The 12,972-nt window shown below is 36.5% G+C and overlaps 1 protein-coding gene across 2 annotated transcripts in view; it reads left to right on the top strand.

Annotated features, from left to right (window-relative positions):
• Positions 1-12,972, top strand: part of ctnnbl1 (catenin, beta like 1) — a 196,092-nt gene that overhangs the window by 27,711 nt on the left and 155,409 nt on the right. Inside the window, exons 14-16 of one of the 2 annotated variants that reach the window (XM_059528468.1) lie at positions 884-1,021; positions 1,100-1,172; positions 7,899-8,003. In XM_059528468.1, the coding sequence (XP_059384451.1) occupies positions 884-1,021; positions 1,100-1,172; positions 7,899-7,987 (300 nt within the window). In that variant the 3' untranslated portion in view covers positions 7,988-8,003. Of the gene's footprint in view, positions 1-883; positions 1,022-1,099; positions 1,173-7,898; positions 8,289-12,972 lie in introns of those variants that run through there. The other variant, XM_059528467.1, reaches the window with a different exon arrangement.

Below are 12,972 nucleotides of genomic sequence, written 5' to 3'. Positions count from 1 at the left end.
GTTGGCTTGAGAAAGACAACCTACTGATCGACTATTTAAGCTGCTGCTTCCGAGTCGAAATTTGAATATTATTATTAATTCGTCCTACTAATGCTAACCACACACTAATTGTTGTTAACATTATAATCATGCTAAAAACACTAGCAGCATGCTTATCATGATGAGAACATGCTAACATCATGCTAATCATAACAACATGGTAACTGTTAGAAACATGCTTGTAGCATAAGCATGATAAAAACATGTTAACAGCATGGTAATTGTGCAATTTGTTTTTAACTCATGTTAAAACATGTTATCAACATGCTAATCTTGTTAAAACACTAGCAGCCTGCTTGTCATGATAGGAACATGCTAACAATGTGCTAATCATAACAACGTAGTATTTGCGTTAGAAATGTGGTAATTGTGTTAGAAACATGCTAGAAACGTAAGCATGATAAAAAGATGCTAACAGCATTCTAATCATGCTAACATGGTAATTGTGCTAGAAACTTAATTATCATGTTAAAAACATGCTAGCAACATGTTAATCATGCTAGAAACATGTTAACAACATGCTAATCATGCTAGAAACATGTTAACAAATATACTAGCAACATTTTATGCTAAAACATCTTAACAACATGCTAATCATAAAATAACAATGTGTTAATCATACTAACAACACTGTAATTGTGCTAGAAACAAATTAGCATCATGCTAATCATGCTAGAAACAGGCTAATCATGTTAACACGGTGCTCTCATAATGTAAACTTCAAGCTTTTAAAGCTGCTTCGGACTTTGAGGCTAGGCTTTTTCAAGCCAATCTTAAAGTTGGTTAACAAATGTTACTAATCTAGTTTATTAATAAGTGTCTAATGGTCAGTTCTCCATTTCAGGATATGGTTCGTCGTGGAGAGATAATCGACGATGCGATGGACGATGAGTTTTATCTGCGACGGTTGGACGCCGGACTCTTTGTTCTTCAGCTCGTCTGTTACATCATGGTGGAGATCTGTAACGCCGGCGTTCCTCAGGTACGTTTCCACCCTTTCATGTGTGAGTAAAGCGGATTGTTTTTAATTCTGCATGCTGAAATGTGTTTTCTCTTTCAGTTACAGCAGAGAGTCCATCAGATACTCAATCTCAGGGGAGGATCCGTCAAAATAGTCCGTCATATAATGAGAGGTAAGATTACAAATGATTTCTAAAGCTCATGTCAACATATAAAGACAAAATATACTTTGCATTCATAAAATCAAGCCTATTTTTATCACCCTTAGGGTTTATGTGCACAGCGACTATTTCATATCAGTTAAATGTATATTCCACCCAAATTTGTTACTGTAATGCATCAGCTTATTTAGAGTGTTTTTCATTATTTTCACTGGTTATTCTCATTAAATTCTGATTACTTTACTAATACGGTAAAAGTATCGTAATAAATTTCTTAATATTTTATTTTTTACATAAATATAATGTGGGATGAGATATTGTGGGGTAATTGTGTTTAAATATCTGTTTTAAATATATTATTTTTATGTCATGAAAATGTTTCAATGAAATATATATATATATATATATATATATATATATATATGCATGTATATATATTTAACTAATATTTAAATATAAATATCTAAAATTGAATCAAACTAGTGTTATTTAGACTGATGTTAGTATGGTTTTAATATTTTAATCAGGTTTTGTTTCTCTATTGTTTTCTTATATTTTTTTTGTATTCTTTATCATAAAAAATTATTAGTATATTTATTATTCTATATTTATTTATTATAATATAAAAAAAAATTCTGTTATTTGTCACTTATTTTAGTACATTAAATTAAATAAAACGAGAATTGTTACCTTGGCATCTAGCTGAAATAAAAAGATTTTTGTATTTTATTTTTAGTTTGGTTAACATTTGTGTTATCTCGAGAAATGTTTATAATGGTCTTAATTTTAGTTTCAGTTTTAGTTAACTGTACTAATGCGGTTAATCTCAAAACGGCTGATTTAGTAAATCAATAAGTGTTATATTGATCTGTCAGGAGGATTTTAACCTTTAGCACTTAAATCTTCATGTCTGTAGATGTTGATGAGTTCACTAGTGGTTCTCTCAGTAGTTCAGTCTCAGGCTAAAGTGTGTAAATCAGCACAGGTTCATGAACACATGTCCGCAGGCCATCAGCACACACACACACACACACACACACACACAGCACTGAAGCAGATTCCCTGTTGCTAAAGCTAAAGGTTTGCTGTGCTCTGCAGCATATTTCCTTCTTTATTTCCTCCCCTCCATCCTTTCTTTCTCTCTCTCGAGTGATACGAGGTGTTCGGCTGCGCCCACTCTTCAGCCCAGAGCACCTTGATTAAGTCTTGACAGCTTTCTGTTTCTCTCTCGCTCTTTCGTGCTGACTTTCCTTCTTTTTCTCCACTTCTACTCTTCCATACTTCACCCAGTATTTCTCTTGGGAAGAACCAGAGTCTCTTGATTTAATTTCATGAAAGTTTAGTGAACAATATTCTGTCTGGAGGGACGTTCCAGCTGTCCTGTCCCGTATCTGTATGACAAATATTGGCAATAACTTTGTGAGGATTTTGTTGGTGATGTTAAATGGAGTATTACAGTGCATTGCTATTCAGCTGTTAAGTTTCCTGATGTTTTGTTGTCTTGCATCTTATAATTTAGGCTTATAGTTACAATTTTTGATTGGTTGTTGTCTTCTATTCAAGTTCGCTTTCTTTCCCAAATCACTTAATGGAAAGCACAACCCTTTTCTTTCTGTTCTCGTTAAATCCTGCACTTCCTCATTAATGATTCATCGGGGGGAGGAGGTTCCCACCTGAACTGTGATGTAGATGAAAACAGCGGGTTGTAATGGTTCAGACAGCGCTCTCGCTGCTCATTTAAAGAGGCGGCCGAGGGTGTTCAAAGACGTAAGCATTGCTCTTAAGAAGGTGCTATTAATGTGAGCTAATGGTGTCTGGGATACAAGTGCTACATGTGAGCCATTTCATTTATTTTTAGCTCTTTCAGCCTGTCCATTCACCGCAGATTCTAGAAAATGTTCGGATTTTACATGCAACATATTTAAATTCAAACATATTAGAATTGGAAATGCATATTTGTTTATATTTGTCATATTTAGGCCTGATGTGATTTGATTAAATAAATTACTTCACCAAAAAATTTAAATTAGGCTGTGTTTTACTCACCCCCGTGGCATCCTAGGTGTATATGACTTTCTTTGACATGACATCTTTCAGATGAATCCAGTCTGAGTTATATTAAAAATGGTCTTTGATCTTTCAAGCGGTTTAATGGCACTCAGCGGGTGCTGCATGCATCAGTCCAGAAGAAGCAATATCACAACTGCACAATACTCAAATTATTTGTAAATTATATTATACCTAACTATATTATAAATAATTTATATTATTTTTATAAGATGTATTATAAATAACGGTCATAGCATTGAAGTGAATCATACAGGTCTATCTTTTTTATTATTATATTACAATTCCAAGTAAAAAATAACTTCGAAACAAAATTAAATCATCATTTGCAATTATTTGCATGATTATTGTCAGCAAAAAATTCATGATCAATCTATTTATTCGTATTAAAAATAGTTACATAAATATTCACAGCATTAAAGTAAATCATACGGGTCTATTTATATTTTTATTCCATTATATTTCTATTATATGTGATAGAAAAGGGTAAAAAAAAACTTATCAGACTTACACCAAGTAACACTATTATTTGTGTGACAATTGTCCGCATAAAATTCATGATCGTAACAAATGTATTAAAATATATGATAAATAACTATATAAATTGTATTCATTTTCACAGCATTAAAGCATTTTTTCTGAAAAAGGTATCGTCAGAACAAAATCCATGATATTATAATATTACAATATAATATTTAATAAATAGTTACATAAATATTAAGTTTCACAGGATTAAAGCAAATAATAACAGTCTATTTTTAGTATTATATAATGTATCATATATGATTGAAAGTAAAAAAAAATGCATTAAAGCTTACACGAAGTAACATGAACAAAACAGAATTGTTAATGGCAATTATCTGTATGACAATTAAACGTTAGCACTGAACTCATGATCTATTTCTCTTGCTTATATTTAGCTTTTTGAAATATTCTGATTAGGAAGCTCAATCTGTGCCAGTTTTCAGAAATACTATGTAGTTTACTACCGCACATTCAACTGTTTTGATGATGTAGTTTTTCTTCAGATCCTAGTGAAAGTCTTGGTTGTGATTTGGCAGCTTTTATTGCGTCCCTCACACTAAAGACTGTGTTGAGGAGTGTGAAAGTGTCTCTGGGCAGCTGGTGTAGGCCGGATCTGTGCCCCGCCGGGCCGCTGCGACTCGGTGAGAAATTGAAATTTTCACCTGGACTCCGTAGCAGCTGCGGTCGTGTCAGACGGGCGAGCGTGTGCCAGGCCCCTGCAAATGTGCTTACGCGGTATTAAACACAATCACGGGCAAAATTAAAACAAATGTTACTGGAGGAATTAGACGGCTTGTGTTTGCTCTGTGGTTTAACCGTCATCGCAGTTTGTTTGCTGGTTTGGCTGATGGAAATGTTTCAGTACACAGTAGGAAAACACTGTTGTTTTGGGTTGGGCAGATGCCTAAAACGTGTTCATGTATTTCTATCTCTCTGTCGTTCTGTCTACATGCATGCTGTTCTACCTTTATCGTCCTATCTGTCTGTCTGTTGTTCCGTCTGTATCTATCTATCCATCTGTCTATCATTCTGTTTATCTGTTGCCATTCTGTTTGTCATTCTGGCTCTCGTTATATCTGTCTGTCTGCCGTTTCCTTGTGGTTCTATCCATCCATATCATTCTATCTGTCTGTCTATTGTTTTATCTGTCGTTCATACTGTCTGTGATTTTGTCTCATTCTCTGTCTGTGTATCTGTATATATATATATCATTATATTGTTTGTTCTACCTCATTCACTTGATATTTCTGTTCTGTATCCTTTATCCTTCTATTGTTTTATCATTCTATCTGCAACGTCTCTGTTAAATAAGATTGACTAATAAAAGGCAATCATTTTTCAATGGAGAGAATAACTGGAATTTTTACTTCGAGAAAGCAGCTGTTGTGCATCCTGTATTTTTGATGAAATGAACAAATCAACTCATTAGTAAAAGCACTGCCTTGTTTTGTTGCATGCATATTAGCTAAAAGCACTTCTTGCATTATTTTTTTAAACGCTTTTTGGTGTAAGCAACATCTATAACGTCATTGTCACGGTTTATTGGTCATTTTTTGTAGTTTAACCTAATGCCTGTTACCTAGATAAAAAAAAAATCACGAAATCACTGGCGGAAACAGGTTTCATTTGCTGAGTTTGGTGGCGACTGTGTTTTACTGCATAAATTGGGAAATGAAAACGCCTACAGAAACCTCGACGCGCTCCAAGGCCGCATTTGAGTCATACAGAGTGTGTCATACTCTTAGATGCGTGACCTTGAGTTGTGTGTACTGGTGTCAGTGGGAAGCGCCTCTGCAGTGGGCTGAAGTTTCCAACATCTCAGAGCTCATAATGGATAATCCCCCTCAAATCATCCAGCATGCAGACTCCCGCAATCCTCCCTCTGTGTTATTTCAGCCGCTCTCTCCAGCCCTCAGGCTTGTGTTTCAATGTGCTACTTTGCTTTTTTCCCTTCTTAAAAAACCCCATCGTATTGATTTATTTATTTCTTTTTCATTGGGTTTGATCCTCTGTCCCAGGGCTTGAGCAGGGCTTAGAAACTAATCCGAGAGCATGTCTACCTTTACACGCTTGCTGCTTGCTGTGTACACTTCCAAAAAACACTGTTAAAGTCAGCATGAAATCAAAACGGACTGTTTTCTTTTTTAATGCACATTTCTGATCTTATTGTGAACGATTTGTCAATGCTTGTTTTCATTTTAAAGACAGGTTTTTCTATAGCTCAAATTGTAGAGTATGTCGCAAGCAACACCAAGGTTATGGGTTCAATCCCTAGGGAATGCAGGAATTGACAGCATACTGTACCTTCAGTGCAATGTTTTATCACTTTTGATAAAAGCATCTGGCAAATGCATAAATGGAGTTATTAATGTGAAACCACCTTAAAAATAATCTTTAAAGGAATTGTTCACCAATGATTGACAGTTAATACATTTTGTTTTATTCAACCTCATTTAGTTGCAAACTAGTGTTATTTCAGTATTATTTCTGAACTATCAGTTTTTGTAAAAACATATTGATATAAGTATTGAACACGTCAACATTTTTTCCTTTAATTATATTTCTAAAGGTGTGTATTAAACTGGAATGACACAGGGAACACAGTATTGAACTACTGAAATGTATTAAATACTTTAGTACAAAAGCCTTTGTTGGTAATGACAGCATCAAGATATATTTCTGTATGGAGAAACCAGTGGCATGCATTGCTCGGGTGTGATTTTGGCCCATTCTTCCACAGAGTCTTCAAATCTTGAAGGTTGTGGGCCTCTTCTATGAACTTTGATCTTTAGATTTATTTTCTATTGGATTCAAGTCAGGTGATTGGCTGGGCCATTCTAGCTGCTTTTTTTCTTTCTTTCTCTGAAATCAATCGAGACTTTCCTTGGTTGTGTTTGGGATCATTGTCTTGCTGAAATGTTTCATCTTCATTATCCTGGTACTGTAGGTTCTGAGACTGAACCAGCTAATATTGGATTAATATTGGCTTAATAGGATTGCTTTCTAATTACTGTGTCCTGGCTTTCCATGCCATTTTGCACCTCCCTTTCTTCATGTGTTCAATACTTCTTCACTGTGTCATTCATTTTAATTACTTATAGCTTAATTTCTGAATGTGTTTTTGTTCTCTTTGTATGTATGGGTTACTTGGGTTGTTACCAAATTCTGGTGAAAATTTAAAATCAATGGCACCTTTAGAAATATATTTACTGAGAAAAATGGTGATGTGTTAAATACTTATTTTTACTAGCTGCATATAGTACTGTATTTTGAATATCACTATTGGGTTAATTTTTTCTATTAGATTCGAAATTAGATCTTGGATGATCTTGTTCTCCACTGCAGCTCTCAAATCTAATTCTCCATTCAGCATATTCACACGGTCACAACATGTGCCGAGAACCAATGTTATTTGCTGTCAATGACGTCAAACCTGGCTCAACGTGTCCACATGCTTTTCCTGGCGTCATAATGCAGATGCTAATGCCATATCAGAGCTTTAGTGGAAGAGAAGATTTCCAGGTAAATCAATAAGACCTCATGCTCATTTTGTGTAAAGTTGAGGAGTCTTGTAAGTGTCCTTACTGCAGTCCGATCACATTGGTGAGTGGTCATAAGAGTCTCATTCTAAGCATATGTTGCTTTCATCGTAGCGTCTGTAGCTCTTTGAGTTCTCGGGCACCGTTCCAGCTCGCTGCAGGTTACGAGAAACTAGAGTGTCTTGAAATAGCCAGACCTCAATCAAACCAGCAGATTTGATCTGAGGGACACGCTCTCAAAGGCACACATCAAACTGCCATGGATCTTAAAGCTATTTGCCCGTTTAAGGATGGTACTTCTTAAATCCCATTACCTCATACCCTGAACTCCAGACTTGGCTTTTTCTAAAGCCTAGCTTTTTCCATCCATTCCTCCAAATATGAAGAAGAGGGTCTGGAAATAAACGGACGTGTGACAAATGTTTTAAAATACTTTCAGGGATACAAATTCTCCCTTTGATTTTATTTTTTTTTTTTTTTTCAGATTAAAGTCTTGCCTCTTCTTTGAGACAGCATTAGGAAGGCTTTCTTGGCAGGGCTTGGTGGCGTACATGAAATTCATCCAAATGACTAAACATCTTGTTTCTTTTTCCCTCTCGTTTTTCAGAATATGCAGAAAATATTGGCGATGGCAAGAGCGAGGAGTTTAAGGAAAGTGAGCAGAAGAGGATTATGGAACTACTTGAGAACTTCTAAAAATCCAGTTGGAGCTTGGTGTTGGTTTTCTTCAGTGATTATTTTTTTATTTTTTTTTCTCTGCGTTACGGTGAAGCTGCATGGATTTTGACTCATCCTCATCCTGTCCTGACTGGACCACAAAAATCTGAAGTTTAAACGTTCATGTGTCTGATTTTATCCCAACAGATTAAATCTGGATATTGAATTTTTTGATGTCCAACACATTGTTCATGTTTATAGTTGTTATTGTTTTCTAGGCCAGATATTTTGTCAAAACAACTTCAGTTTTCATGTAAATTAAAGTTTGTGCTTTTCTGTACCTCGTGCCATTTTCTTCATTATATTTTGTAGATCACCTTCCAGTAAACTTAGGGCCCTGTTTTAACAATCTAAATGCAAAGTGTAAAGCGCATGGCACAGGTGCACTCAGGGCGTGTTCAAATCCACTTGTGAAAAAAAGTCCCATTTTTGGAATGGGTTGTCCCTGTTCTCTTAATGAGTAATGGGCGTAACATTCAATTAACCAATCAGAGTGTCATCTTCCATTCACTTTAAGAGCGAGATGCGGTCACGCCAGGGTGGATCGCTATTTACATTTATTGGCGGAAAAGCTGAATGTTTCTCAAGCGAAGAAATCGATCTGCTCGGGACGGGACAAGCAGGAATACACCAAGGCATCCTGAGGTGAAGAAGGCATGGGAGGATGCTTTGGATGCAGGCTTTCAAATAACTCCGCGCAAGGAGTCAGTTAATATATATTTATGTATGTGTATTGGCACGATTGTTCAATTAATTGGCCAATTTAATTCATCATTATAAGTAGTAATAGGCTGAATTGCAAAAAGGTAGCCTAATTCTAATACATGCAATGACTATCCATCATTACATTTTTGTTGCCTACACAATAATATTCTTTTACACCGTAATCCTTTTGTTTTTAATATTTGGCATGTTTGTGTGATGTGTATCCCTGTGTGTAATAAGCAAAGTCAGCGCGCACTGTTGACCCACCCAGAGGCGCATTTTCTACCAACGCGTTCTTTAAATAACAAAAAAATATACTTTAGACCACGTTTGAGTTGATCTATGGCACAGTCTATTTTCAGCTCCTTAAAATAGCAATGCGCCTGAACACACCTCTTTTTTTAGACAAGCACGCCCATGGGCGCACAAATGAGCGCAAATGCATTTGGATTGGAAAATGCAAACGGTGCCGGAATGAAACTAGCAAACACACTCGCGCCTTGTGTCGCGTTGCACCGGGTGTATGATAGGACCCTTAATGTCTCATTAGACCAATTCAGGCAGCGAAACAACTCTTGTGCTGAAACATAATTTAGGGAATTGTTATGGTTATGTCTCTTCTCCTCTCCAGCATTCCTACAGATGGCTGGTTAAGTGAAGGATTGTGGCTTTCCTATCTTTTTAGCCTTTGCTTGTCATCTCATCATTCAGGTCCTATTACATGGATCCAGGGTCCAAAATTAACTTTATAAGCCTGCTAATGGCTGGTTGATTTTACTGTGTTGCTTTTTTTGTCTCGCTGCTCCCTGTAATATGTCTCACACATCGAACACCATTTCGTCACTGGCAGTGTTATACGTTTGCTGTTCTCAGTGATTCAGCAAACTCTTAACTGTGTTTCTCTTATTTTTAGTTTCAGTGGGAAATGTGTCAACACATGAAGTTTTGGAGTTCTGACAGTAAAATAGTTGGCTTCTTAATCAGCCAAGCCAGACTTCTGAAGGTAAATTTCAGGGTTCCCACATTTGACCAATTAAAATAAAAATGTGTGATTACTGGACAAAGTTTTAAAGGGATAGTTCAGCCAAAAGTGGAAATTATCATCATTTACGCACCCTCAATTTGTTACAAACCTGTATGAGTTTATTTCCTCTGTGGAACAAAGAAGGAGGTAGTTCTTTGAAGGATGGCAACCAAAACAGATGAAGGTCCCTATTGACTTCCATACTATGTATAGAATGCCTGCATTATTTAAATCCCTTTTATCTTAAGTTTAGCAGAAATAAAGAATACTTGGAACGATGAAGGTGAATTACTGATGAAAATTGAATTTACATTTTTTTGGTGAACTATCCGTACAAGTTTCAATTATGACCAAATTTCTAAAGAATGAATTCAAAATGATTTTTTTTGTCTTCACAAGCAGTATTTCCATTATGATTTTTCCTGGTTTGTAAAAAACTTTTTTAGATTTTCATTGTGGAACCCTGGTGAAAGATTTGTATCTAATATATTAATGTGTACACACATTTTGTTTGCAGTATTAAAGTGTTTATTTCGCACTCTAGATTTGATCTTTCTTTTAGAGAATATGGCTGCTGTGATTCTAATGGCCATTAATTAGATGTTTGTCCAGTGGCGATGAGCCAGAGAATCCCAATCCCTTGCTAATAGCAAGCCTGCTGAGCTAACGCGAAAATGCTACAGCTCTCTCGTTCTCTATCCTCTCTTTACATCCCCTTGTTAATTTACAATCCCTGCTTCCCCCTTTACAGGGGGATTAGCGTATGTATCGCCATGGCCAGGGAACGTCCTGCCGTATAGAGACAGTTTGCTTACTAAGCTCTTCTTTGCTATGGACAGTCTTTAACTGAAGGTTGAGAATAATTGTTAAAGCACTAGAGCCAAATTGAATCAATCCAGCGGAGTTCTTCGACAGGGTGAACGGGGGGCCATTACGCTGGATTTATACTCACTGGAGGGCCAGCGCTTTAAAACAGACATTATGTCAGGAAATTATTATTGTAGTAACAAAAACATCTCTGAGTGGCTCCAGGCCTTGATGAATCGTCTTCGTTTGATGAGTAGAGAAAGGCAGCGCCATGTTTTGCCAGCTAATTAAGTACTGCAGTCTCATTACAGCTTGCACTTTATCAGACATTGACAGGACTCCGAGGTCATCGTTCTCTGTAGATCTGCCCTGAACCACTCGAATGCACCTCGAGAGGCCTGGCGCATCTCCTTGTTTCCCGCCCCGTTGTAGAGCGATAACTTCCTGTCCTTTAGCTTTGGGACAAGTGCACTAGAGTCATTATCTCGCTGACTCTTTCCCCGCACGTTCTCTTTTGTTTATCCATTGGCCTTGTCCTCAGAAGAGCTCCACTTTCCCGCTCCCGGCTGATGCTCCTGGCATATTAAATATTCTCTGGCTGTCCTTTCCGTGCTTCCGCTGGCGTAGCATGGCTTTATTTGTGAGATCTCTGTATTTCCCTGCATCTCAGGAGGTCAGTAATTGCCACTAGTTCTCATCGTTACCAGGGAGATGGTTTGTAGAGAGAGGGAGGTGTAAATACTGTAGAGGAATGCTTACAATTGGAGGAGGTGATGTGTGACAGTTACCCATCTGTTGAATTGTACATTATGATGAATTGCGAGTGCCTAGAACATTATTGATGACCCTCTGCCAACACATCAAACTTGAAATTCAAATGAGCAGTAACTACAGAATGGGGTGAGCGCCCGGCGCTTCAAGGACACGCTCATTACCGCAGCGATGCTTGTCGGTAGCGAATGCCAATCACTCTTGTCTCCGGTTCACTCTTGTCTCACGCAGAGCAACATCTGCTTCTACCCTTCCTCCAAAATCACCCGGATAAAACTTAGGATCGTTATTTGCATTTTGAATTGACGGGAAGGGCAGGTATCCCAGCACGCATCTCTTATCAGTGATTATGACACTAGCGTGCTAACGGTGATTCAACAGCAATTTCACAGCCCAGAGAGCTCGGAATAATTGTCTTTTTCCGAGTGATTGAGTTGAGCTCTGATTTCAACCTCCTTGCATTAGCTAAACTGATGCGAACCTGTGGTGGGAGCGTTCTTTTATACCCACTTATAATCCCAGTATTGTGTGGCTCACAGGGAAAGGTTGAAACTGGGTTGTTAATTCTGTAGATCAGTGGAAACTGGATGGTATCATTTCCTGAGCATTTAACTCCCAAAAAAACATCTAAAATTATATTTATCCTTACAAAAATCACTGTGCTTTTATAGCTATTTCATGGTAATTGTATTTTTATGGCACTTCAAAGAATGCAGTGGTTTTATTTTTTGTATTAGCAGCATGGTAATATCCAAGGTATATTTTAAGATAATGTCATGCATTGCGAAAGGCATGAAAACCAGTGGCATTTTAGCCACATTGTACTGTCAAACTACTATGGGTTTAAATGTCATGAGTGCATTCAGTTTTTGTCACAACACATAAAGAGAAAAATGAAATAAAAATCATAATCATTGTGTTTTTACTTGAATCAAATTTAGCTACAACTAAATATTATGTAAGCACAAGCTTGAAGTAGTTATGCCTAAAAACAGCCTTTGCATCATCAAATACTCAGAATGGATTTTTTCAGTACCGTGTATAATTTATTATGTGTATGTTTTGTGTTTGGTATACACACAAAATTCTCTGCTGAATATTGTATCCCATAATGCAATGTGCTTAACCTTCCATTCCGAGCGAGGTGAAGGGCTTTGAGGTAATTTTTTCCCCTACATTATTCATTACTCATTCAATCAGTATATCAGGTAAACTTGAGTTTAATGTGCAGCATAATTAGTGGATATAACAGTGTATATAAAATATAAATGCAGAATTTAAATGCTAAATGTAAATGAACCCTTAAATGGCCTTTAAAAGCATAGTTAAAACTAAAATTAACTCTTCATTGTCATTTTGAATGTCTGAATGTTTTGAATTTCTGTAGGAAAAAATGTCTTTGCAGCATCAGGTAAGTAAATGTAAAAAAAAAAAATTTTTAGGCAAATTATCTCTTTAAATGGAATAATAATTTCCATTAATCAGCACAGATTTTGTCCCAGTATCTAAAGATAAATCATTCTGTATGTCAGCCTACCACTTAACTTGAAAACACTTTAGTGAACTAAATCTGTAAGATGTTTATCATTCCATATAGATATTATTTCACACAATATTGGGTACCTTATCAATTTCACCTCAAATGTTACTCAAGACT

This window comes from Carassius carassius, chromosome 37 (assembly GCF_963082965.1).
Source record: "Carassius carassius chromosome 37, fCarCar2.1, whole genome shotgun sequence".
Classification (NCBI taxonomy): Eukaryota; Metazoa; Chordata; class Actinopteri; order Cypriniformes; family Cyprinidae; genus Carassius; species Carassius carassius.
Note: the sequence above shows the minus strand (reverse complement) of the source record. Positions and strands in the feature narration are given on the sequence as shown.